This window comes from Haliotis cracherodii, unplaced genomic scaffold (assembly GCF_022045235.1).
Source record: "Haliotis cracherodii isolate W230 unplaced genomic scaffold, xgHalCrac1.p SCAF_2, whole genome shotgun sequence".
Lineage (NCBI taxonomy): Eukaryota > Metazoa > Mollusca > Gastropoda > Lepetellida > Haliotidae > Haliotis > Haliotis cracherodii.
In genome coordinates, this window is record NW_027266275.1 from 73,007,565 (window position 1) to 73,034,815 (window position 27,251).

The window sequence follows — 27,251 nt, forward strand, 5'->3', positions numbered from 1 at the left end:
CACTTTTCCTACAGTTTTATAACAGCAAGTTGTGGTCTTGTGGCCGTGTAGATACGCTCTGATAGTCTCAAGTCTACCCTATGTAAAGAATAGCTGGACTATTTTGTATTCTACTAGACATTCTTGTGCTGCACGGAGCTGTATCCCCTGTGAAAAGAGGTAAAAAACCACGCATGTCAACGTCAGGGAAGGCTTCCTCTGCAGCTCGCATGACAGCAGATTCAAAGTCAGTCTGGATTAGCTCTGGAGATGGTTCAGTTCCACTTGCAGCGTCTGTAAGTAGCTGGAATGGTCTGTCACATGGACTTGTGGAATGGTCTGTCACATGGACTTGTGTGGATGCAGGCTTCAGACAACGGAATACATGTGGTCATTCACTACGCAGTGGACCACACAAACCTGAAGCCATACACCTGGATATGTATAGAAGGTACCAGACCCTTGAAGAACAGAGGTAGAATAGGTCTTCAGCAACCCATGCTTGCCGTAAAATGCGACCATGCTTGTCATAAGAGGCGACTAACAGGATCGGGTGGTCAGGATCGCTGAGTTTGTCAATACATGTCATCGTATTCCATCTGCGTGGATCGGGGCTCATGATGTCAGTCACTGGATTGTCTGGTCCAGACTCGATTATTTACAGACTGCTGTAATATAGCTGGACAATTGCTGATTGTGGGATTAAACAACGAACAAAAGAAGGCACCATTCACGTAGATAGTGACGAGTCCGAGAGAATTCACTCAAATTTCATTAATGACATTCACTCAGTTGCGGTACTAGTATATTAGCTTGACGTTCAGAATCCGTCTTCGTGTCTTTATGGTTAATGTTCATCTTACAATGGTCTTTGAACGGTACAAGTTTTGTATCAAGGTAGGCCCACAAGCAGTATCCACTGGACTTGCTCTACATCAGGGGTCCAGCTATCCAAACCTGTTCAGATTTATTGATGTGATCAAGAAGAACAAAATACTACAGAAATCCCGTTCATGCTGCTGAATGCTGGATGACGACTGCCGCCTGGAAAGAAAAAGTTCAGACCGCTTTATAATGCCCTACAGACCGCTTGATTATGCCCTGCAGACCGCTTGATAATGCCCTACAGACCGCTTGATGACGCCCCGCAGACCGCTTGATAATGCCCTGCAGACTGCTTGATAATGCCCTGCAGACTGCTTGATAACGCCCAGCAGACCGCTTTATAACGCCCAGCAGACCGCTTGATGACGCCCTGCAGACCGCTTGATAATGCCCTGCAGACTGCCTGATAACTCCCCGCTGACTGCTTGATAATGCCCTGCGGACCATTTGATAACGCCTTGCAGACTGCTTGATAACGCCCAGCAGACCGCTTGATAACGCCTTGCAGACTGCTTGATAACGCCCAGCAGACCGCTTGATAATGCCCTGTAGGTTGACTTGACGCCAGATCCTGAGTGACCAGACATCCATCCAGCACTGTCATAACACTGTGTCAAATCATGTTGGTTTGTAAATGTTAATTGGCTTATTTAAAAATATAAATATACAGTTATAGTATCTTTCTATATATTATTTCATACACTGTAGGTCAATGAAAACACTCTGTCCATGTTAAATTCTTATGATCACTTCGAGACCATCGCTTCATGCATTCTTGACATGCTTGCAGGGTTAGTGGCAAGTGCCGTTACGTGCATAGAAGAAGGAAAGTCGAACTCTGTTCAAACGAATGCTGTGTGTACTCAAGGTTTCAATGATACATTGATATACTTTGTTATCATCCTGCCTATAGAGTATTGTCGTCATTGTGTTGAATATGCACCTAGGTCACTGTGCCCTAAGTGGGACATGGCGCAGTAAGCCACTCTGCAACGAGGTACCTGCGACCTGTACAGGCAATTCAAAATAAAAAAAATTCTTTCGACAAAAGAATGTTTCTCTGTAACATCCGCGACGCCTAGCGAGCACTTGGGGGTAACCCTGAGGAATCCAACTAGACTGGCAACAGCTCCACTAGACAGTATACAACCCAACTAGACAGTATACAACCCAACTAGACTGGCAACAGCTTCACTAGACAGTATACAACCCAACTAGACTGGCAGAAACTCAACTAGACAGTTTACAACCCAACTTGACTGGCAACAGCTCTACTAGACCGTATACAATCAACTAGACTGACAGAAACTCAACTAGACAACATATAGCCCAACTAGACTGGCAGAAACACAACCAGACAGTATACAACCAAATGAGACTGGCAACAGCTCCACTAGACAGTATACGATTTAACTAGACAGGCGGAAACTAAACTAGACAGTATACGACTCAACTAGACTGGCAGAAACTCAACTAGACAGTATACGACTCAAGTAGACTGACAGAAACTCAACTAGACAGTATACAACTTAACTAGACTGGCAGAAACTCAACTAGACAGTATACAACTTAACTAGACTGGCAACCGCTCCACTAGACAGTATACGACTCAAGAAGACAGTATACAACTTAACTTAGACTAGGCTATTGAATCTGCGCCAACACGTGTTGTGTAAACAGGTCCACAGGTGGTTACGATAACAACTTAATTATGATGTCAATTTGTCATCTAGATTATTTCATTTCTCAGTTAGCACACTAATGTTGTTGCAGTGTTGAGAGTAGGCTTATCTCAAAGTCAAGAGCTCGAGGGAGCCTTGTCCTTGGATTTTACCCTAGAAATGGCATTCGAACCCAGGCCTTAAGCGTGACGAGCGAACGCATTAACAACTATGTTACCCCACCATCCCTGATAGTTGATACATAATAGACATGGTAAAATAAATACGTATGAGGGTGGTTAAATACATTGTTACGTATGAGGGTGGTTAAATACATTGTTACGTATGAGGGGCGGTAAATTACATTGATACGTATGAGGGGCGGTAATATACATTGATACGTAGGAACGGCGGTAGTATACATTGATACGTATGAGGGGCGGTAATAAAAATTCATACGTTAAGCGGCGGTAATATACATTGATGCGAATGAGGGGCGGTAATATACATTGATACGTATGAGCGGCGGTAGTAAACATTTTTACGTATGAGAGGCAGTAATATACATTGATGCGTATGAGGGCCAGTAATATACACTGATACGTATGAGGGGCTGTAAAATACATTGATATGTATGAGGGACGGTAATATACATTGATACGTATGAAGGGCGGTAAAATATATTGATATGTATGAGGGGCGGTAATATACATTGATACGTATGCGCGGCGGAACTTTACATTGATGCAATGAGGAGCGGTAATATACATTGATGCGTATGAGGGGCGTAAATAAAAATTGATACGTATGAGGGACGGTAATATACATTGATACGTATGAGGGGCGGTCATATACATTGATACGTATGAGGGACGGTAATATACATTGATACGCATGAGGGACGGTAATATACATTGATACGTATGAGGGGCGGTCATATACATTGATACGTATGAGGGACGGTAATATACATTGATACGTATGAGGGGCGGTCATATACATTGATACGTATGAGCGGCGGTAGTATACATTGATACGTATGAGCGGTGGTAGTATACATTGATACGTATGAGAGGCGGTAATATACATTGATGCGTATGAGGGCCAGTAATATACACTGATACGTATGAGGGCGGTAAAATACATTGATATGTATGAGGGGCGGTCATATACATTGATACGTATGAGGGCGGTAAAATACATTGATGCGTATGAGCGGCGGTAATATACATTGATATGTATGAGGGGCGGTAAAATACATTGATACGTATTAGGGGCGGTCATATACATTGATACGTATGAGGGCGGTAAAATACATTGATGCGTATGAGCGGCGGTAATATACATTGATACGTATGAGGGCGGTAAAATACATTGATGCGTATGAGCGGCGGTAATATACATTGATACGAATGAGATATGGAATGTACATTGACACGTTACTCTTGAGGGGTAGTTGCATGCAATTAAATTGAAAGCATTTAAAAATAGTTTTGTGTGCTTTTAGAATTTGGAAGAACATGAAGACATGAGACGTGAACACACTGAGTAAGCGTCTGTGTGTTAATATATATGCTGATATGTTTACAGAATATAATGGGGGAAATTAGGGGATTAACGGGAGTGCGTCAAATTAAGCCGTTGTGGCAAAAGTGCTATTGGGAAAGGAGTGATGACAAAGATCTGACCGGGGAAATAGTATGTCCATTTGGCGTGAGGATTGTCGATGGCACCGACGAGTTTAATTGGGTGGTTAGTTGTCCTGGTTTCTGTTTATATCTGTTTTGTTTCTTTGGATTTCTGTGGTTTCTTGAAGATTTCTCTTTTTTTCCAGTAATTGATATGGCTATGGAGATTTTTTTATAATTCTGGGAATAATAGGAATTGGCAAAGGAGGTATTGTGTTCATTTTCATCTGGTTGTTATGAGGCGTAAAATCTCTCCAATATAATTCTCCCCACTCTTGCATGTGATCCCAAGCACTCAAACCATTGTTTGCCAGAAAAAGATTCATGTCTGTGTGTAAAAGTTTTTCATTTAAAAAGAACACGTAATTGTTATTAGTGCAAATGACGGTTAAAATGCCATTTTTACGTCCAGTCGCATTTTTATTGTCTCTTCACAACAAAATGTGGGAAAAGCAGCTCTAAAATATCTGTAAGCTGGGCCCCGTCTCTTCAAATCACCATAACGGTATGTAAGGTGGTGATGCGCAGAAAGAGCCGGGAACCAGCTCATGAGGAAAACGGAAGTTACAAGAGTTACGCATCTTCGGGACATGCGCATAACCGTGCATACTTTCGGGTAGGTATGGTTTGACAGTAGAGTGTCAAAATAAATGACAGCAAGAAATTCTAACAGGTCAAGCGGATAAGACACGACAAGTACTCAACACAACCTAGTCATGGCTCATCTTCAGCTCAAAGAGGGAGAGTATACATCAACTATTTATGGATTGGTAAGTGTCTGTAACCAAGGTAAACAGTTCATGTAAACTTTCATCCGAATGTGTATGAGTGTGAGAAGATGTATGATGGTGACAAGTGACGGTACACAGCATTTTTACCATTTTTAGTTGATATGTAGATCGTTGCTTTCACCGTTAGAAGGCCTTACATATATATCTTGTTATTAGATTGAACAGGTTGTGGAAATGCATCCACAGATACTTCTTAAAAGTAAAATAACTGTAATCATATGCTGATAACCACAGATGTTCAATTCTTTCAAAACATTACTTCACATATAGAAAGTGTAAATCGACTCTACTCTTGCTTAATATTTAAATCCACTTTCAAACATTTCATGTTTTTGATTTTCATGCATGCCTTGCCAACCAGTAAACAAGAAGCTTTTGCTGTTTCACTGCCGACACAAACCAGAAGAGTTGAATCTGTCTTGCCTATCTTTATCTTTATGTCAAAATGTAGCCTGGGGAGCAGAGCCAATATTAGTTATAAACACAGAAAAGTGACAGTTGGTAGTTACCAGATACAACAACCTTTTATGTAAGAATGTACATCCTCCATAGCGTAATAGGGATGGGTATTGGAGGTTTAAAGTGTATCACAATATTTTGCTATGCACAAGGCCATATTGCGATACATATCACGATACATTGTATAATTCTTTTTTGTGAATTCAGAAGCAATCTGTTACATTAAAGTATGAATTGAAGTTCATAAATGGAACAAAACAAGATGCTGGTACAACATAATGTTGACTCATTCAAGTATGTAACATTATACACATGGTGGAAACCGCTATTGGAAATCACCTGATATATCGAGCATGAAAATATGATATTGTGATAAGTATCTTGGAAAAAATGAACCTCAATAAGCCGATATACCGGTAATAGCACCTCACCCTGGAAGGCTCACTTTGACGCTCAGTGTTAGGGGATAAAACAAGGACTGGTCTGCTTAGAGTCTACATACTGTTTCTGAGTGGGGTATGCATGTGAAACTGCAAGATGATATCTCAGTGGGCTAGCACTATAAGACAAGCATAAGTCAAGACTGGTACCAGCAGCCACTCATAAACACGCGCATGAACATTACTTCATGAGTGTAGTAAACTTAAACACGACGTTGAGCCCGATTTTCCCTCGACTCACCAGTCGCATCCCCCAGCTGAGCAGAATCATATAATTTGTATTTTTGAATATCAAATTCACCTTGGTTATGTTAACTGGTTTGTCTGCACCGTTCCCATGCTTGTGGGTTTGAACTTTCACCTAAAGTGGTAAGCACCTAGTACCAATGATCTAGACCTGCATCACTTTGGGGTTCACTACCACATTAAGCTGAAATGCAGCGATATTAATTATAAGTGTGTACTCTTGAAAACAGTGTCTCAAAGATGTATGTTATCAAGGTAATGAATGGAACCCAACTGCATTCAGTAGGAAGTTTCCATGTTCTTTTTTGTGTGTTTTAACATGGTCAGTGACATACATGCGGTACTGTACTTGCTGTCGGCGTATATTTAGCATAGTGTAGCAAAGTTTATCACCCAACATGTATTGCAGATCAAAGACCAGCGCTATCCTGAAGCTGTTCAGTTGCTCAACAACCAGCTGCAGAGTCATCCAAAGGTAAGAATGTCTCGGATAGTGCAGTATAAGCTGTCAGACAAAACTGTGTGATGTTTGGGGATATTCTCTCATTAAGTTGATCCCTCTAACAGTCGCTAGAGCATATATTTTATTTATCAGTAAAAGCTATCTAATATGTATTTACATAAAAGATCAATTATATTAAGTGACCAGTGATCATTGTGATGTAATTCTTAAGCAGTGATAAGGTGTTTCAATTGATTGTAAAAGCTGTGTCTTTTCACTGCCTCTAGTGGCAGATTACCTCTAGAGAACAGACAAATCACCCTGTCTTACCAATAGTGGCCCCCCTTGCCATATGTTTTCAGAGGTAATGGATCAAGAATGCATCCCAATTCTCTGTACACTAAATAATTCTAAGTGACATGTTTTGTTGCCAGTCTCGGTCAGCGCTGTCATTGCTGGCCTACTGCTACTACCAGATGCAGGACTTTGTGAACGCAGCTGACAGCTATGAGCAGCTGACCCTGATGCAGCCGGATGTGGAGGAGTATCGCCTGTATTATGCCCAGGCCCTTCATAAAGCCTGTCTCTACCAGGAGGCCATGAAGGTGGCCTGTCAGATCGACAACCCGGCCTACCAGGGACAGGTACACTCTAACTCTCAGTGGGTGGGGGAGAAGTTAAAGGGGAGGGGGGTATTGGTCGGTCAGATTGATAACCCACCTTGTCTACCAGGGACAGGTTCACTCTCAGTGACCAGTGATGGGGGGGGAGGGGATTGTCACAATGTGTGGCAGTTAAAGGGAGACAATTGCCTTTTGTCAGAGTATCGGCCCAGTCTATCATGCAAAATGCAAAGGAACACTGTGAAAATGTTGTTTTGTTTATTCATACCTATTGGTGACTGAAATTAGTGAAATTAAATCATGCAGATACTGACCACTAAAACTTATTACACAAATATGGTACTGAGTATTGTGTCCCTCCTGCTAAGATAGTGTGGGGCTCTGTCATCTAAATCATCTATCTGTGATACGGAGTTGCGTCCCTTCAGGAACCTGTGATGTGGTTTACATCCAGATTCATCCTGATTAGGTTTATAGGTTTGTCTGCACCGTACCCTCTCATGGGTTTCATCAAAGTGGTAAACATCTGAGACCTGCATCAATTCAACTTTCCTCTCACATCAAGCTGACATGCAATGATATGACTGAAATACTGTTCAAACCAAACTCACACACCCTGCTAACATAGAAGATACGGTTAAGCTTAACTTGTGTCCTCTATGATAGCCTTTGCTTAAAAATGTGGACACTTATCATTCATTAAGCCCTCTACAAGTTGAAATGGGTATGCTGAAGTCTCATGCTGTGAATGGTGACTGTTATTTTTACAGATCACCAAGCTGCAGGCTGCCATCAAGTACGGAGAGGAGGATCTGCCTGGAGCCAAGGTAACCTCTTCATATAATGAGACCTATGTCTCAACAAACCCTTCATTTCATACACTGATTTGGGTAGGGAGTGCTCGGGGGTGCACCCCACTTTTTTTTGTCCACACTGGATATAATTGGTAACCAATGTGTAAACATAGGACAACTCTATGGCTTAATTATTTGGTGATGTGTTTTCAATGACAATTTCATGTATGTATTCTTCTGAAATGTATGTATAAAGTGTACCGCTCCTTTTAAGAAATGCTCTATCTGTGCCTGTTGTTTCTTTGAATCATCATTACCTTCTTTTAACAAAAAGAAGTTTGGGATGTTGGTGACTGAGGTGGAGATGTCTTCGTGGTTGTTTCAGAGCCTGGTGGAGCAGTGTCCGGCTGACGACCCTGACACAGAGGTCAACTTTGGCTGTCTGCTGTTCAAGGTGAGTGTCTCATCACTTGACTCATTCAGTTCATTGTCGACCAGAGTTTTAATTGTACCAGTAAATAATATGTGAAGTGTATTAGTCTCTATGCATGTTCTGTAGTAAGACAAAACCGAGACATTTTTGCTACTTCTTTTTAAACAGTAAACACCATAAAAAATGGAAAGTGGACAACTAGTTACGAGCTAATAAGCATTTACAAAGTACAATGAAAGTCTGTTTTCTCAAAGTACTGGGGAATTTCACACAACTGGATGTTGACTTATCCAGAGTTCAAGACCAGGGCCCACTTGCCAAAAACGATCTTGGAGCTAAGACTATCGTAAGCCTATGTTAATGTATGGGAGTTAAGATCTTCTTAGTGCTAAGATCGCTTAGGTTAAGTGGTCCCAGGAATTGTCTCTATGAGTCTGTATAACATAGGTTTTAAAAACATTCTGCTTGAACCATAAAATGACATTAGCTTAAAACAATTTACATGAATTGTGAGTTAATAAGGTTTAACTGTAGTTCTTTGTTCTGAGACAGATCCTGGCCAGTTGTATACATTTCAGTCTTCACATGGTGATGTTTCAGGAAGGGAGGTTTGAGGAGGCCTGTCAGAAGTTCTCGACTGCGATGCAGATCGTAGGCTACAAGCCAGACCTGTCCTACAACATAGCACTGTGCCACTACATGATGAAGCAGTACGCCCCAGCCCTCAAACACATCGCAGACATCATAGAGAGAGGCATCAGGGAGCACCCAGGTACGGAACTACTCCAAGTCTTGTATGACAGCATGTTACAGAGTGTCCGGCCTCATTATGTTGCGGGTACTGGTGGCTCAGATGACTTCTCATTGTTTGGTTATTATTTCAGAACTTAGCGTCGGCATGACAACTGAGGGTATCGATGTACGAAGCGTCGGCAACACGCTTACCCTTCATGAGACTGCACTGATCGAGGCCTTCAACCTCAAGGCAGCCATTGAATACCAACTGAAGAACTGTGAGTTAGGTTACATGTACACATCATGCATACATGCAAGCAACGATACAGCTTTTTGGAAAAGGGGCGTTTTGTGATTTGGCAAATTACGTTCAGTGATCGCGTAATTTTGTTAAAACATTATCACCAAATGAGTTAGTCATAGTGTGGCTATGTGTTTACTTTCCGTATTCCCGTTCGCCTATAACATTCCCAAATACATAATGCTTGGTATGCTTAGAAATAGGTGTGCACTTCCTCATCTGCTACATGTGTACGTTGTCTTAAATAGAAGAATTAACCATTTGGAAGAATACATTGAATACAGAAATCAGAAATCTCGTGATATGTTGTGTTGTCATGTTATGCTTTTCTCCAGCACTGAAAGTTGCTGTTGTAGTTGAGGCAGCCTGTGAGGCCTTGACGGATATGCCTCCGCGGTCAGAGGAGGAGTTGGACGCAGTGACACTGCACAACCAGGGGCTGATGAACATGGAGCAGAACGCCACGCAGGGATTCCAGAAGATGCAGTTCCTGCTGCAGCAAAACCCCTTCCCCCCTGAGACCTTCGGCAACCTCCTCCTTCTCTACATCAAGTATGAGGTCAGAACCTAAGTAGGGGGTCAGTACTTTGAATATGAGGTTGGGACCTCAAGTGGGTGGTCAGTACCTCAAGTTGGAGGTCAGTACCTCAGTTAGGAGGTCAGTACTTCAAGTTAGACAGTACATCAGGTGGGAGGTCAGTACCTCAAGTGGGAGGCCAGTACCTCAAGTGGGAGGCCAGTACCTCAAGTGGGAGGTCAGTACCTCAGGTAGGAGGTCAGTACTTCAAGTTAGTCAGTACCTCAGGTGGGAAGTCAGTACCTCAAGTGGGAGCTCAGTACCTCAAGCGGGAGCTTAGTACCTCAGGTAGGAGGTCAGTACCTCAGGTAGGAATTTATTTCCTCAAGTGGGAGGCTAGTACCTCAAGTGGGAGGTCAGTACATCAGGTAGGAGGTCAGTACCTCAAGTGGAAGGTCAGTTATTTGAAAATGAGGTCGGTACTTCAAGAACAAGTTTGAGGTCAGAACTTCAAGTACAAAGTCATAATAAGTTAGAGGCCAGTACATCATATTCTAGCTCTGGGTGCCGTTGAACAAAGCGATCTTAGCACTAATATTATCGTAACACCCATACCTTAACATAGACTTAGGACAGTCGTAGAGCTAAGGTTGTTTTGTACAACGGCACCAAGTACTTGAAGAACAAGTAGGAGGTCAAGGGTATTGGAAACATTACTTGTTTGTTGCATTACACAAATCTTTTCATACAGCAAATGATAATCCTTGATGTTTCAGGAAAAGACTGATATTGATAGACTGCAGTGGTGTCAACTGTGTGGCGCAGACATGATGTCTGGGAGTATGTAAATACATGCTTCATCAATGTGCTGCTGTAAAGCTTTCAGTACTATGTTGTCTCCCTGTGTACCAGCAATGTGATCTTTCTTTCAGTACTATGATCTAGCAGCTGATGTCTTGGCCGAGAACGCCCATCTCACGTACAAGTACCTCAGTCCAGTAAGTCCTTCTTCCTTATACTAGCCGGGAACGTCTATCTCATGTACATGTCTCATATTGGCTAACAGCACCCATATCACAAACATGTCTTGTAATGGCCAAGAATGTCCATCTCGCATACAATACCTCACCGGTAAACCAATCATATTGTGTAATGCACATGACATTTGTACGTATGTGCTTCTATGGTTTCACAGACGCATAGTCCCATGTGTATTGTATGTGATGTGTAGTGCTGTCTGCTCCTTGTGTATCGTGTAGTGTAGTGGAGTCATACGTAGTCTGTAATCAACCATGCTATTATTTAGCTTAAAGATTGTGGGTGCAATGTTAAGATTGAACTCCCTGACTTATTATTTGTCTGCTAGTACCTGTATGACTTCCTGGAGGCGGTCATCACACGGCAGACGTCTCCGGAGGAGGCGTATCGCAAGCTGGACGAGATGGCCTCCAAACAAACGGAAACACTTCGCAAACTAACTAAACAGGTAACAACAGGAATAAAGCCCCAAGTCAGGAATCAGTTTCCTTTCCGTTAGAATAACACATACTAATCATGAAAGTCAGAGGCTCAGTAGCGTGACATGTGTTGAAGGTCCTAGAGAATGAATGGTAAAGTCAGAGGCTCAGTAGCGTGACATGTGTTGAAGGTCCCGGAGAATGAATGGTAAAGTTAGAGGCACAGTAACTTGACATGTGTCAAAGGTCCTAGAAAAAGAATGGTAAAGTTAGAGGCACAGTAACTTGACGTGTGTTGAAGGTCCAAGAGAATGAATGGTAAAGTTAGAGGCACAGTAACTTGACATGTGTCAAAGGTCCTAGAAAAAGAATGGTAAAGTTAGAGGCACAGTAACTTGGCATGTGTTGAAGGTCCCGGAGTATGAATGGTAAAGTTAGAGGCACAGTAACTTGACGTGTGTTGAAGGTCCCGGAGAATGAATGGTAAAGTTAGAGGCACAGTAACTTGACGTGTGTTGAAGGTCCCGGAGAATGAATGGTAAAGTTAGAGGCACAGTAACTTGACATGTGTTGAAGGTCCTAGAGAATGAATGGTAAAGTCAGAGGCTCAGTAGCGTGACATGTGTCGAAGGTCCCGGAGAATGAATGGTAAAGTTAGAGGCACAGTAACTTGACATGTGTTGAAGTCCCGGAGAATGAATGGTAAAGTTAGAGGCACAGTAACTTGACATGTGTTGAAGGTCCCGGAGAATGAATGGTAAAGTTAGAGGCACAGTAACTTGACATGTGTTGAAGGTCCCGGAGAATGAATGGTAAAGTTAGAGGCACAGTAACTTGACATGTGTTGAAGGTCCTAGAGAATGAATGGTAAAGTTAGAGGCACAGTAACTTGACATGTGTTGAAGGTCCCGGAGAATGAATGGTAAAGTTAGAGGCACAGTAACTTGACATGTGTTGAAGGTCCCGGAGAATGAATGGTAAAGTTAGAGGCACAGTAACTTGACGTGTGTTGAAGGTCCCGGAGAATGAATGGTAAAGTTAGAGGCACAGTAACTTGACGTGTGTTGAAGGTCCCGGAGAATGAATGGTAAAGTTAGAGGCACAGTAACTTGACATGTGTCAAAGGTCCTAGAAAAAGAATGGTAAAGTTAGAGGCACAGTAACTTGACATGTGTTGAAGGTCCCGGAGAATGAATGGTAAAGTTAGAGGCACAGTAACTTGACATGTGTTGAAGGTCCCGGAGAATGAATGGTAAAGTTAGAGGCACAGTAACTTGACATGTGTCAAAGGTCCTAGAAAAAGAATGGTAAAGTTAGAGGCACAGTAACTTGACGTGTGTCGAAGTCCCGGAGTATGAATGGTAAAGTTAGAGGCACAGTAACTTGACATGTGTCAAAGGTCCTAGAAAAAGAATGGTAAAGTTAGAGGCACAGTAACTTGACGTGTGTCGAAGTCCCGGAGAATGAATGGTAAAGTTATAGGCACAGTAACTTGACATGTGTCAAAGGTCCTAGAAAAAGAATGGTAAAGTTAGAGGCACAGTAACTTGACGTGTGTTGAAGGTCCCGGAGAATGAATGGTAAAGTTAGAGGCACAGTAACTTGACATGTGTCAAAGGTCCTAGAAAAAGAATGGTAAAGTTAGGGGCACAGTAACTTGACGTGCGTCGAAGTCCCAGAGAATGAATGGTAAAGTTAGAGGCACAGTAACTTGACATGTGTCAAAGGTCCTAGAAAAAGAATGGTAAAGTTAGAGGCACAGTAACTTGACGTGTGTCGAAGTCCCGGAGAATGAATGGTAAAGTTAGAGGCACAGTAACTTGACATGTGTTGAAGGTCCTAGAGAATGAATGGTAAAGTTAGAGGCACAGTAACTTGACATGTGTTGAAGGTCCTAGAGAATGAATGGTAAAGTTAGAGGCACACTAATTTGACATGTGTCGAAGGTCCTAGAGAATGAATGCATGAGAACTGCCTTTGTGGCTGTATATATGTTTTCTCCTATGAAACTGCCAGACTGAGGAAGCTAAACCTTGGCATGCATGTTTCTCCTAATGATGACTAATTTCGTTCAAATCCTTTTTGAGGATTTTATTGTTTTTTGTAAAACAAATGGAAAAGTTGTATGGCATAAGAATTTATTGTTATGTGGATGAAGTCGCTGAGTTGAATGTTGTGTTATGTAGGTGCAGGAAGCAAGACAGAATCACGACGACGATGCAGTCAAGCGAGCTGTTAATGAGTACGACGAGGCCCTGGAGAGGTGAGATAACTAAGTTTGTAGCTGATCTAATGGTTATCCTGATGGTGTGTGTGTTATCCTGATGGTGTGTGTGTGTGTTATCCTGATGGTATGTGTTATCCTGATGATGTGTGTGTTATCCTGATGGTATGTGTTATCCTGATGATGTGTGTGTTATCCTGATGGCGTGTGTGTGTGTGTGTTATCCTGATGATGTGTGTGTTATCCTGATGGTGTGTGTGTGTGTTATCCTGATGGTATGTGTTATCCTGATGGTGTGTGTGTGTGTTATCCTGATGGTGTGTGTGTGTGTTATCCTGATGGTGTGTGTGTGTGTTATCCTGATGGTGTGTGTGTGTGTTATCCTGATGGTGTGTGTTATCCTGATGATGTGTGTGTTATCCTGATGGTGTGTGTGTTATCCTGATGGTATGTTTTATCCTGATGGTGTGTGTGTTATCCTGATGGTGTGTGTGTGTGTTATCCTGATGGTGTGTGTGTGTGTTATCCTGATGGTATGTGTTATCCTGATGGTGTGTGTTATCCTGATGGTGTGTGTGTTATCCTGATGATGTGTGTGTTATCCTGATGGTGTGTGTGTGTGTTATCCTGATGGTATGTGTTATCCTGATGGTGTGTGTTATCCTGATGGCGTGTGTGTTATCCTGATGGTGTGTGTGTTATCCTGATGGTGTGTGTGTGTGTTATCCTGATGGTATGTGTTATCCTGATGGTGTGTGTTATCCTGATGGCGTGTGTGTTATCCTGATGGTGTGTGTGTTATCCTGATGGTGTGTGTGTGTGTTATCCTGATGGTATGTGTTATCCTGATGGTGTGTGTGTTATCCTGATGGTGTGTGTGTTATCCTGATGGTGTGTGTGTGTGTTATCCTGATGGTATGTGTTATCCTGATGGTGTGTGTTATCCTGATGGTGTGTGTGTGTGTGTTATCCTGATGGTATGTGTTATCCTGATGGTGTGTGTGTTATCCTGATGATGTGTGTGTTATCCTGATGGTGTGTGTGTGTGTTATCCTGATGGTATGTGTTATCCTGATGGTGTGTGTGTTATCCTGATGATGTGTGTTATCCTGATGATGTGTGTGTTATCCTGATGGTGTGTGTTGTCCTGATGGTGTGTGTGTTATCCTGATGGTGTGTGTGTTATCCTGATGGTGTGTGTTATCCTGATGATGTGTGTGTTATCCTGATGGTGTGTGTTATCCTGATGGTGTGTGTGTTATCCTGATGGTATGTGTTATCCTGATGGTGTGTGTGTTATCCTGATGGTGTGTGTGTTATCCTGATGGTGTTTGTGTTATCCTGATGGTGTGTGTGTTATCCTGATGGTGTCGATGTGTTATCCCGATGGTGTGTGTGTGTTACCCCGATGGTGTGTATCCCAATGGTGTGTGTGTGCGTGTTATCCCGATGGTATGTGTATGTTACCCTGATGGTGTGGGTGTGTTATCCCGATGTGTGTGTGTGTGTGTATTGTCCCTATGGTATGTGTGTTATCCTGATTGTGTGTGTGTTATCCTGATGGTGTGCATGTGTGTACTGTCCCAATGATGTGTGTTATCCTGACGGTGTTTGTATATGTGTGTTATACCGATGGTATGTGTGTGTGTTACCCCGATGGTGTGTGTGTGTGTTACCTCGATGGTGTGTGTGTGTGTGTTATCTCGATGGTGTGCGTGTGTGTATTGTCCCAATTGTGTGTGTTATCCTGATGGTGTTTGTATATGTGTGTTATACCGATGGTATGTGTGTGTTACCCCGATGGTGTGTGTGTGTGTGTTATCTCGATGGTGTGTGTGTGTGTATTTTTCCCGATGGTGTGTGTTATCCTGATGGTGTGTGTATATGTGTGTTATACCGATGGTATGTGTGTGTGTTACCTTGATGGTGTGTGTGTTATCCCGATGGTGTGTGTGTTATCCTGATGGTATGTGTTATCCTGATGATGTGTGTGTGTTATCCTGATGGTGTGTGTGTGTTATCCTGATGATGTGTGTATGTTATCCTGATGGTGTGTGTGTGTTATCCTGATGATGTGTGTATGTTATCCTGATGGTGTCGATGTGTTATCCCGATGGTGTGTGTGTGTTACCCCGATGGTGTGTTATCCCAATGGTGTGTGTGCGTGTGCGTGTGTATGTGTATGTTACCCTGATGGTGTGGGTGTGTTATCCCGATGTGTGTGTGTGTGTGTGTGTGTGTATATTGTCCCTATGGTATGTGTGTTATCCTGATTGTGTTTGTGTTATCCTGATGGTGTGCGTGTGTGTATTGTCCCAATGGTGTGTGTTATCCTGACGGTGTTTGTATATGTGTGTTATACCGATGGTATGTGTTTGTGTTACCCCGATGGTGTGTGTGTGTTACCTCGATGGTGTGTGTGTGTGTGTTATCTCGATGGTGTGCGTGTGTGTATTGTCCCAATGGTGTGTGTTATCCTGACGGTGTTTGTATATGTGTGTTATACCGATGGTATGTGTTTGTGTTACCCCGATGGTGTGTGTGTGTTACCTCGATGGTGTGTGTGTGTGTGTTATCTCGATGGTGTGCGTGTGTGTATTGTCCCGATGGTATGTGTTATCCTGATGGTGTGTGTATATGTGTGTTATACCGATGGTATGTGTGTGTGTTACCTTGATGGTGTGTGTGTTATTCCGATGGTGTACGTGTGTGTGTGTGTGTGTTATCTCGATGGTGTGTGTGTGTGTGTGTGTGTGTGTGTGTGTGTGTGTGTGTGTGTGTGTGTGTGTGTGTGTGTGTTATCTCGATGGTGTGTATGTGTGTGTTATCCCGATGGTGTGTGTGTTACTTTGATGGGGTGTTAGTTATGGTGATAGTGTGTGTATGTGTGTTACCCCGATGGTGTGTGTGTTATCCCGATGGTGTGTGTGTTATGGCGATAGTGTGTGTGTGTGTGTTACCCGATGGTGTGTGTGTGTGTGTTATCCCAATGGTGTGTGTATATGTGTTTGTGTGTATTACCCCGATGATGTGTTTGTTATCCCGATGGTGTGTGTGTTACCCTGATGGTGTGTATCCCAATGGTGTGTGTGTGCGTGTTATCCCGATGGTATGTGTATGTTACCCTGATGGTGTGGGTGTGTTATCCCGATGTGTGTGTGTGTGTGTATTGTCCCTATGGTATGTGTGTTATCCTGATTGTGTGTGTGTTATCCTGATGGTGTGCATGTGTGTACTGTCCCAATGATGTGTGTTATCCTGACGGTGTTTGTATATGTGTGTTATACCGATGGTATGTGTGTGTGTTACCCCGATGGTGTGTGTGTGTGTTACCTCGATGGTGTGTGTGTGTGTGTTATCTCGATGGTGTGCGTGTGTGTATTGTCCCAATGGTGTGTGTTATCCTGACGGTGTTTGTATATGTGTGTTATACCGATGGTATGTGTTTGTGTTACCCCGATGGTGTGTGTGTGTTACCTCGATGGTGTGTGTGTGTGTGTGTGTTATCTCGATGGTGTGCGTGTGTGTATTGTCCCAATGGTGTGTGTTATCCTGACGGTGTTTGTATATGTGTGTTATACCGATGGTATGTGTTTGTGTAACCTCGATGGTGTGTGTGTGCGTGTGCGTGTGTATGTGTATGTTACCCTGATGGTGTGGGTGTGTTATCCCGATGTGTGTGTGTGTGTGTGTGTGTGTATATTGTCCCTATGGTATGTGTGTTATCCTGATTGTGTTTGTGTTATCCTGATGGTGTGCGTGTGTGTATTGTCCCAATGGTGTGTGTTATCCTGACGGTGTTTGTATATGTGTGTTATACCGATGGTATGTGTTTGTGTTACCCCGATGGTGTGTGTGTGTTACCTCGATGGTGTGTGTGTGTGTGTTATCTCGATGGTGTGCGTGTGTGTATTGTCCCAATGGTGTGTGTTATCCTGACGGTGTTTGTATATGTGTGTTATACCGATGGTATGTGTTTGTGTTACCCCGATGGTGTGTGTGTGTTACCTCGATGGTGTGTGTGTGTGTGTTATCTCGATGGTGTGCGTGTGTGTATTGTCCCGATGGTATGTGTTATCCTGATGGTGTGTGTATATGTGTGTTATACCGATGGTATGTGTGTGTGTTACCTTGATGGTGTGTGTGTTATTCCGATGGTGTACGTGTGTGTGTGTGTGTGTGTGTGTGTGTGTGTGTGTGTGTGTGTGTGTGTGTGTGTGTGTGTGTGTGTGTGTGTGTGTGTGTTCTCGATGGTGTGTATGTGTGTGTTATCCCGATGGTGTGTGTGTTACTTTGATGGGGTGTTAGTTATGGTGATAGTGTGTGTATGTGTGTTACCCCGATGGTGTGTGTGTTATCCCGATGGTGTGTGTGTTATGGCGATAGTGTGTGTGTGTGTGTTACCCGATGGTGTGTGTGTGTGTGTTATCCCAATGGTGTGTGTATATGTGTTTGTGTGTATTACCCCGATGATGTGTTTGTTATCCCGATGGTGTGTGTGTTACCCTGATGGTGTGTGTGTTATGCCGATGGTGTGTGTGTGTGTGTTACCCTGATGGTGTGTGTGTTATGCCGATGGTGTGTGTGTGTTATCCCAATGGTGTGTGTATGTTATGCCGATGGTGTGTGTGTGTGTATGTGTGTTATGCCGATGGTGTGTATGTGTGTGTTATCCCGATGGTGTGTGTGTGTTATCCCGATGGTGTGTGTGTGTGTTATCCCAATGGTGTGTGTTAACCCGATGACGTGTGTGTGTGATACCTCGATTGTGTGTGTGTGTCTTATCCCGACGGTGTGTGTGTTATCCCGATGGTGTGTGTGTGTTACCCCGATGGTGTGTGTGTGTGTTATCCCGATGGTGTGTGTGTGTGTGTGTTAACCAGATGACGTGTGTGTGTGATACCTCAATTGTGTGTGTGTGTGTCTTATCCCGACGGTGTGTGTGTTATCCCGATGGTGTGTATGTGTGTTATCCCGATGGTGTGTGTGTGTGTTATCCCGATGGTGTGTGTGTGTGTGTGTTACCACGATGGTGTGTGTGTGTGTGTTACCCCGATGGTGTATGTGTTACCCCAATGGTGTGTGTGTTATCCCGATGGTGTGTGTGTTATCCCGATGGTGTGTGTGTGTGTGTTATCCCGATGGTGTGTGTGTTACTTTGATGGGGTGTTAGTTATGGTGATAGTGTGTGTATGTGTGTTACCCCGATGGTGTGTGTGTTATCCCGATGGTGTGTGTGTTATGGCGATAGTGTGTGTGTGTGTGTTACCCGATGGTGTGTGTGTGTGTGTTATCCCAATGGTGTGTGTATATGTGTTTGTGTGTATTACCCCGATGATGTGTTTGTTATCCCGATGGTGTGTGTGTTACCCTGATGGTGTGTGTGTTATGCCGATGGTGTGTGTGTGTTATCCCAATGGTGTGTGTATGTTATGCCGATGGTGTGTGTGTGTGTATGTGTGTTATGCCGATGGTGTGTATGTGTGTGTTATCCCGATGGTGTGTGTGTGTTATCCCGATGGTGTGTGTGTGTGTTATCCCAATGGTGTGTGTTAACCCGATGACGTGTGTGTGTGATACCTCGATTGTGTGTGTGTGTCTTATCCCGACGGTGTGTGTGTTATCCCGATGGTGTGTGTGTGTTACCCCGATGGTGTGTGTGTGTGTTATCCCGATGGTGTGTGTGTGTGTGTGTTAACCAGATGACGTGTGTGTGTGATACCTCAATTGTGTGTGTGTGTGTCTTATCCCGACGGTGTGTGTGTTATCCCGATGGTGTGTATGTGTGTTATCCCGATGGTGTGTGTGTGTGTTATCCCGATGGTGTGTGTGTGTGTGTGTTACCACGATGGTGTGTGTGTGTGTGTGTGTTACCCCGATGGTGTATGTGTTACCCCAATGGTGTGTGTGTTATCCCGATGGTGTGTGTGTTATCCCGATGGTGTGTGTGTGTGTGTGTGTTATCCCGATGGTGTGTGTGTGTGTGTGTGTGTGTGTGTGTGTGTGTGTGTGTGTGTGTGTGTGTGTGTGTGTGTGTGTGTGTGTGTGTGTGTGTGTGTGTTACCCCGATGGTGTGTGTGTGTTATCCCGATGGTGTGTGTGTGTGTTACCCTGATGCTGTGTGTGTTAACCCAATGGTGTGTGTGTGTGTGTTATCCCGATGGTGTGTGTGTTATCCCGATGGTGTGTGTATTACCCGATGGTGTGTGTATATGTGTGTTATCCCGATGGTGTGTGTGTGTGTTAACCAGATGACGTGTGTGTGTGATACCTCAATTGTGTGTGTGTGTGTCTTATCCCGACGGTGTGTGTGTTATCCCGATGGTGTGTATGTGTGTTATCCCGATGGTGTGTGTGTGTGTTATCCCGATGGTGTGTGTGTGTGTGTGTTACCACGATGGTGTGTGTGTGTGTGTTACCCCGATGGTGTATGTGTTACCCCAATGGTGTGTGTGTTATCCCGATGGTGTGTGTGTTATCCCGATGGTGTGTGTGTGTGTGTTATCCCGATGGTGTGTGTGTTACTTTGATGGGGTGTTAGTTATGGTGATAGTGTGTGTATGTGTGTTACCCCGATGGTGTGTGTGTTATCCCGATGGTGTGTGTGTTATGGCGATAGTGTGTGTGTGTGTGTTACCCGATGGTGTGTGTGTGTGTGTTATCCCAATGGTGTGTGTATATGTGTTTGTGTGTATTACCCCGATGATGTGTTTGTTATCCCGATGGTGTGTGTGTTACCCTGATGGTGTGTGTGTTATGCCGATGGTGTGTGTGTGTTATCCCAATGGTGTGTGTATGTTATGCCGATGGTGTGTGTGTGTGTATGTGTGTTATGCCGATGGTGTGTATGTGTGTGTTATCCCGATGGTGTGTGTGTGTTATCCCGATGGTGTGTGTGTGTGTTATCCCAATGGTGTGTGTTAACCCGATGACGTGTGTGTGTGATACCTCGATTGTGTGTGTGTGTCTTATCCCGACGGTGTGTGTGTTATCCCGATGGTGTGTGTGTGTTACCCCGATGGTGTGTGTGTGTGTTATCCCGATGGTGTGTGTGTGTGTGTGTTAACCAGATGACGTGTGTGTGTGATACCTCAATTGTGTGTGTGTGTGTCTTATCCCGACGGTGTGTGTGTTATCCCGATGGTGTGTATGTGTGTTATCCCGATGGTGTGTGTGTGTGTTATCCCGATGGTGTGTGTGTGTGTGTGTTACCACGATGGTGTGTGTGTGTGTGTGTGTTACCCCGATGGTGTATGTGTTACCCCAATGGTGTGTGTGTTATCCCGATGGTGTGTGTGTTATCCCGATGGTGTGTGTGTGTGTGTGTGTTATCCCGATGGTGTGTGTGTGTGTGTGTGTGTGTGTGTGTGTGTGTGTGTGTGTGTGTGTGTGTGTGTGTGTGTGTGTGTGTGTGTTACCCCGATGGTGTGTGTGTGTTATCCCGATGGTGTGTGTGTGTGTTACCCTGATGCTGTGTGTGTTAACCCAATGGTGTGTGTGTGTGTGTTATCCCGATGGTGTGTGTGTTATCCCGATGGTGTGTGTATTACCCGATGGTGTGTGTATATGTGTGTTATCCCGATGGTGTGTGTGTGTGTTATGCCGATGGTGCGTGTGTGTTTCACCCCGATGGTGTGTGTGTGTGTGTTACCCCGATGGTGTGTGTGTTACCCCGATGGTGGTGTTGCAGGTACATTCCCATCCTGATGCAGCAGGCCAAGATCTACTGGGACATGGAGAACTACCAGCAGGTGGAGAAGATATTCCGCAAGTCGGTGGAGTTCTGTAACGAACATGATGCCTGGAAGCTCAATGTGGCGCATGTGCTCTTCATGCAGGAGAACAAATACAAGGAGGCTACAGGCTTCTATGAGCCCATTGTCAAGAAGAACTACGACAACGTGAGTGAATCCTCCTCCAACATGTCCAAATACATCACTGAGTCACTGACAACTTTTGCTGTTATCTTTCTTTCTTGACAGTTCACTTCATCAAACATTTCTACCCTTTATGTGTAAGTTATTGATGAGTTGCGAGTTCCTCCTTGACCTTTGTTCACTGACATCTGTTCATGGATATCTAGCTGAGTTTGTGTTCCTCCCTGTTGCAGCTACTGAGTGTGAGCGCCATTGTCCTTGCCAACCTGTGCGTGTCCTACATCATGACCAGCCAGAACGAGGAGGTAAGACAACGTACCTGTGCGTGTCCTACATCATGACTAGCCAGAACGAGGAGGTAAGACAGCGTACCTATGTGTGCCCTACATTATGACTAGCCAGAATGAGGAGGTAAGACAGCGTACCTGTACGTTTCCTACGTCATGACTAGCCAGAATGAGGAGGTAAGACAGCGTACCTGTGCATTTCCTACGTCATTACTAGCCAGAACGAGGAGGTAAGACAGCATACCTGTGCGTGTCCTACATCATGACTAGCCAGAACGAGGAGGTAAGACAGCATACCTATGTGTGTCCTACATCATGACTAGCCAGAATGAGGAGGTAAGACAGCGTACCTATGTGTGTCCTACATCATGACTAGCCAGAACGAGGAGGTAAGACAGCGTACCTATGTGTGTCCTACATTATGACTAGCCAGAACGAGGAGGTAAGACAGCGTACCTGTGTGTGTCCTACATCATGACTAGCCAGAATGAGGAGGTAAGACAGCGTACCTGTGCGTTTCCTACGTCATGACTAGCCAGAACGAGGATGTAAGACAGTATACCTGTGCGTGTCCTACATCATGACTAGCCTCAGGTAGCCTAGTGGTTAAAGCGTTTGCTCGTCACGCCGAAGACCCGGGTTCGATTCCCGACATGGGTACAATGTGTGAAGCCTATTTCTGGTGTCCCCCGCCGTGATATTGCTGGAATATTGCTAAAAGCGGCGTAAAACACACTCACTCACTCACTCATGACTAGCCAGAACAAGGAGGTAAGACAGCGTACCTTATGTGTCAAAATCAAGATCAAGAGGTTTTATTGTACTTAAAACCTCCTGCTCATATACAAAACAGGAGTACAAAGAGATAATATCTGTGAGTACAACACAACAGACCCCCATGTCTGGGACATATATGTGTGAGAAGTATCAGACAGATATATAATATGGCACTACCCTTAATATTGCTGTCATCAGTATGATCAGTTAATCCACAGCACCTGTGTTAGTTGTCGCCTGATCCAGGCATCCCAGGTCTGCCACACCTCACCTGTTTGTGTCTATAGCCCTGTTTACAGTGGTCCTTGTTCCTCACGTCTGTCTAATCCCCTGTCTGCAGGCGGAGGAACTAATGCGGAAGATCGAGAAGGAGGAGGAGCAGGTCGCTTATGAAGATCCAGAGAAGAAGATCTACCACTTGTGTATTGTCAACCTTGTTATAGGGTAAGCAAGTCTCCATAGCAACTGCTCCCATATCCTAAACCCACATCTCTGTCATTTCCACTGGGCAGGTCCTCAAGGAAGTTATTAACTTCATATCACCATGATCATGTCATAGTCCTATGGCAGTACTTGTTATAAGCCTGTGTTAAAGGACTGTCATGGTGCTATGGCAGTACTTGTTATAAACCTGTGTTAAAGGACTGTCATGATGCTATGGCAGTGCTTGTTATAAGCCTGTGTTAAAGGACTGTCACAGAGCTCTGGCAGTGCTTGTTATAAGCCTGTGTTAAAGGACTGTCACAGAGCTCTGGCAGTGCTTGTTATAAGCCTGTGTTAAAGGACTGTCACAGAGCTCTGGCAGTGCTTGTTATTATAAGTCTGTGTTAGAGGACTGTCATAGGGCTACGATTGGTTTGTGAAACTGGGCCTGATAAAACATGTGAAATATGTTTGTAGTTTTTCTTACATAATCATTCTAATTTCTTATGCCAATTTTCTTAAGAAGTACATGATTAGGAAAACTATTATTTGCAGTCTTTCCGTTTGATTTTGAATAATTGATGATCTAGCAATAGAAAGTTCAAGATGTACAATCTGTTTCTTGCCTACAGAACTCTGTACTGTGCCAAGGGCAACTATGAGTTCGGCATCTCTCGTGTCATCAAGAGCCTGGAGCCCTACAACAAGAAGCTGGGCACAGACACTTGGTTCTACGCTAAACGCTGCTTCCTCTCCCTCATAGAAAACATGACCAAACACATGATCATGATCCGGGACTCGGTAATTCAGGAGTGCATCCAGTTCCTGGAGTGTTGTGAATGTAAGTACTGGTCCGTCACATCACTAAGTCCATAGTATCAGTTGGAGGACTATCCCAATTAAATGTATACTGATTGCCTCTTTAACCATCATCAGGATAGGGTTTAGAATTAATCATGGCATTGTGAAGTGGATGTTAAATCCTCCTAGCGCCCCCAGGCAGCTTGGGTTGTATACTCCCCAGGGAGTTGAGAATGATAACTGGCATGCTAACGGATTCACTGGTTGGGAAACAATTAAAACCGTATTTGGCCAGGTACTAGTACTTGGATACCTACAATATGTAAATGTATAATATAATAACAACAACAACAATAATGATGTTAGACCTGCTAATATGTGCCATTGTTGTGCTGCCTGATCATACTGAAAGCCTCTGACACAGCGATCCATTAAATATAATGTGTAGTAGGACCAACAATTGAACCATTGCATTATTTTTGTTTGCTAATGAATATTGTTTCCACTATGTGGTTGACTGCTTATAAGTATGGTGAACGTGACATTTGTTGTTGCAGTGTATGGGCGTGACGTGAAAGCTGTTATAGAGCAGCCTTTGGAGGAAGAACCGATGCATCCTGGGAGAAACACCGTAGCTTTCGAGGCTCGACTTCTGAAGAGTATTCTACTTCAACTGAACTAGAGCCATCACCCGAACAGTTCTGTATAAGGGAGGCTCAGTTTTAACTCAGTGGTATTACCATCAGGCTCACAGTAGGTGTATGTCTAAGTGGAAATAGCATATGAATATTTAAGAGCTGACGTGGATTTACAAAGTATGCACACAATTATTTCCGAATGTAACTCCCTAAACACAAAATCATATTGAAGTCAATTCTTACAAATAAATATGTCAGTCATAACTTCCCAGACTGCTTATTCAATCATTAACACACAAAACTGTAGACAACAATATGAAATCGGCGACAACGTTCAGCACAATAATGCAACACAAGCCCCAACAATTCTATTATCAACCAATCAAGAAACAGTAGTCAGTGGGTGTGGCCTAATTTATTTTCAGCTTTGCCCATAACCAATTGCTTGGTTAGTTGATGAAATGCCACGGGATCACCTGCAGTTTTATTTATTAGAGAAAGACACTTACCGTATTTGACGTAATAAGCGCCCACTCTAATAAGCGCCCACGGCGATATTTGCTAATATATTGGCCAGTGAACAATCCCAATTAGCACCCCTTCCGATTGATCAATGTACAAAAGACATATATTCGTGTATAATACGCACTCGTGTCTTATATGCACCCTTAATTATGGGCAATTAAATTCTGGAAAAATATCTCTGCCGTATATAAACATTTCAGGCTGTCAACATAAACCACAAAATTTATCTTTCAACTCTCTTTTTTTCACCAAAATAATATTCTAATAAGAGCCCCCGATTTCTAATTTTGAGAGTGCCCTGGGCGCTTATTACGTCGAATACGGTAGTTATGAAATACAACATCTGAATTATCCACCCTTTTCCACAGCATCACATCATACTTTTATTTGTTCATATTGACAGCAAATATATTGACATAACAATCCTGGTGTGTGATAAACATGGTAATTGGCACTCAGTTGGAAGTGGCCTTTGAGGACCAGCCTTATATCGAGAACAGTTTGAAGATTCCGTCCACATCGTTATCTACAGCAGGCTCCTCGTACTGGGGACCCCCTGCTGACCTGTTCCTGTGATATCGACTTGTACATACAATAAAACTACACTACCTACACTGGAGTCTGTTCTGTATCCTGGACCGTGGAACACCAGCAGTCACTGCTTTCGGTAAGATGGCTACAATGGATTGGGTGGTCAGTGTCACTGATTGTCATCTACCCTGGTGGCCATGCTCATGCTGTCAGTCACTGGTTCAAAGTGGATTATTTACAGTGGTGTCACAGGTATATTTCTGACCATGGCATTGAACAGCATTCACTCACTCGAGTTCCTAGGTAGTGAATAACAGGAGACAACTCTGTGTGTGAAATAATAATAATAATACCGGTAATAATGATAATAATACGAGTAATAATAATTATGATAATGGCAAGGTTATATTACACTGTATCCTCACCCTGAGGCTTGTTCATGGTGCAACATTATTATCCAAGTAAACAGATCAGTGCCAGTACCAAATGGTATCTCAGCTTCCTGGGGAGTATACATATGTGAGAGTAAATATACTCCCCCTGAACATTGTTTTGGGAGAACCGATACCAGGAGTACTGGTTCCTGTGAAACAAAGTACCCGAGATGAGGACTGTATTTCCCTCCCTCTGTCAATTTCTACATAGGAATTATTATTCCTTCAGGAATATTTATACCTAGGACAAATTCATCGCTCACATATACAACCCAAGCTGCATGTAAGGCGCAGAAAGGTTTTGATTTCACTTCATACTCATTAGTTGCTGACTGAACAGAGGGCAAAGACACAACTGTTTGTAGTGTTAGGCAGGACCTACATGCAACTGTGGGAGCACAGGTGGCCCAGTCGTCTAAGGCGCCGCCGCGACTCGCTGTGCAGAGTTGCATCCCTTGGGCACGCCTGAAACCTATGATTGTGGGTTCGAATCCCGGTTCGCCCCAATTATGTGTCTAGGTTTGTCAGCACCATACCCGTGCTCGTGGGTTTCACCGAACTGGAAAACGTCTGAGACCTGCATCACTTCGGGCTTTCCTCCCACATTAAGCTGACATGCCGTGATGTAACTGGAATACTGTTAAAAGCGGCGTTATACCCAACTCACTCACTACATGCAAGTGTTAGAAACTCTCCAGACATAAGCTTGCACAGCACAGTCACTAATCCCCCTACTCACCAAGCGTTGGTTAACATCACCTGATTTGAAAACAACACAAAACTGCTTTAGGAAAGTGATAAATATAAAAGTTTATTGCTTTGTGATGGCAGCAGGTGTGCTTGAGGTGTATAATAGTCTGAATAGTACATCACTCATTGATGAAGACACTAGTACATTGTACACTAGTACAGAGACATGTTTAAAGCTGCAAGACGTGGATGTTTTTTCAGGAAAGTACCATTATACAGCATTCATAATAGTGTGATACACATGGTGTATGAAAAAACATTATACTGATGGTAGAATCAGAAGCTACCCAAGAAGTTAAGTACAATGCAATGCAGCATGAAAATAAGTGCAATTCTGGCAAAATATGTTGAACAATTCGTTGACCATATTGGAACTGGATTTCCAATTAATATTAAAATAAAATGCCACTGAAAAACGAGTTATACTTGATCTTGAAGTCACCACGTGTAAACTTCATCAATCTAATATTTGCTAAGATGAAAACAAATCATGTACATGTACCAGGGTGATCAATGTACAAACATCAGCACAC

At 43.4% G+C, this 27,251-nt stretch overlaps 2 protein-coding genes across 2 annotated transcripts in view; one reads left to right on the forward strand and one right to left on the reverse strand.

Moving 5' to 3' along the window:
• LOC139469610 (uncharacterized) overlaps positions 1-27,251 on the reverse strand; it is a 447,403-nt gene that overhangs the window by 412,596 nt on the left and 7,556 nt on the right. The gene's annotated exons all lie outside the window — the stretch shown is intronic.
• LOC139468502 (intraflagellar transport protein 70A-like) lies at positions 4,814-25,603 on the forward strand. The gene is made up of 16 exons (XM_071250490.1): positions 4,814-4,983; positions 6,559-6,624; positions 7,026-7,235; positions 7,985-8,041; positions 8,394-8,462; positions 9,042-9,213; positions 9,326-9,454; positions 9,834-10,036; positions 10,927-10,992; positions 11,361-11,480; positions 13,638-13,714; positions 21,366-21,576; positions 21,786-21,857; positions 22,957-23,060; positions 23,672-23,880; positions 24,398-25,603. The coding sequence occupies exons 1-16, from the start codon at positions 4,930-4,932 to the stop codon at positions 24,520-24,522; spliced, it is 1,944 nt and encodes a 647-aa protein (XP_071106591.1). The 5' UTR covers positions 4,814-4,929; the 3' UTR covers positions 24,523-25,603.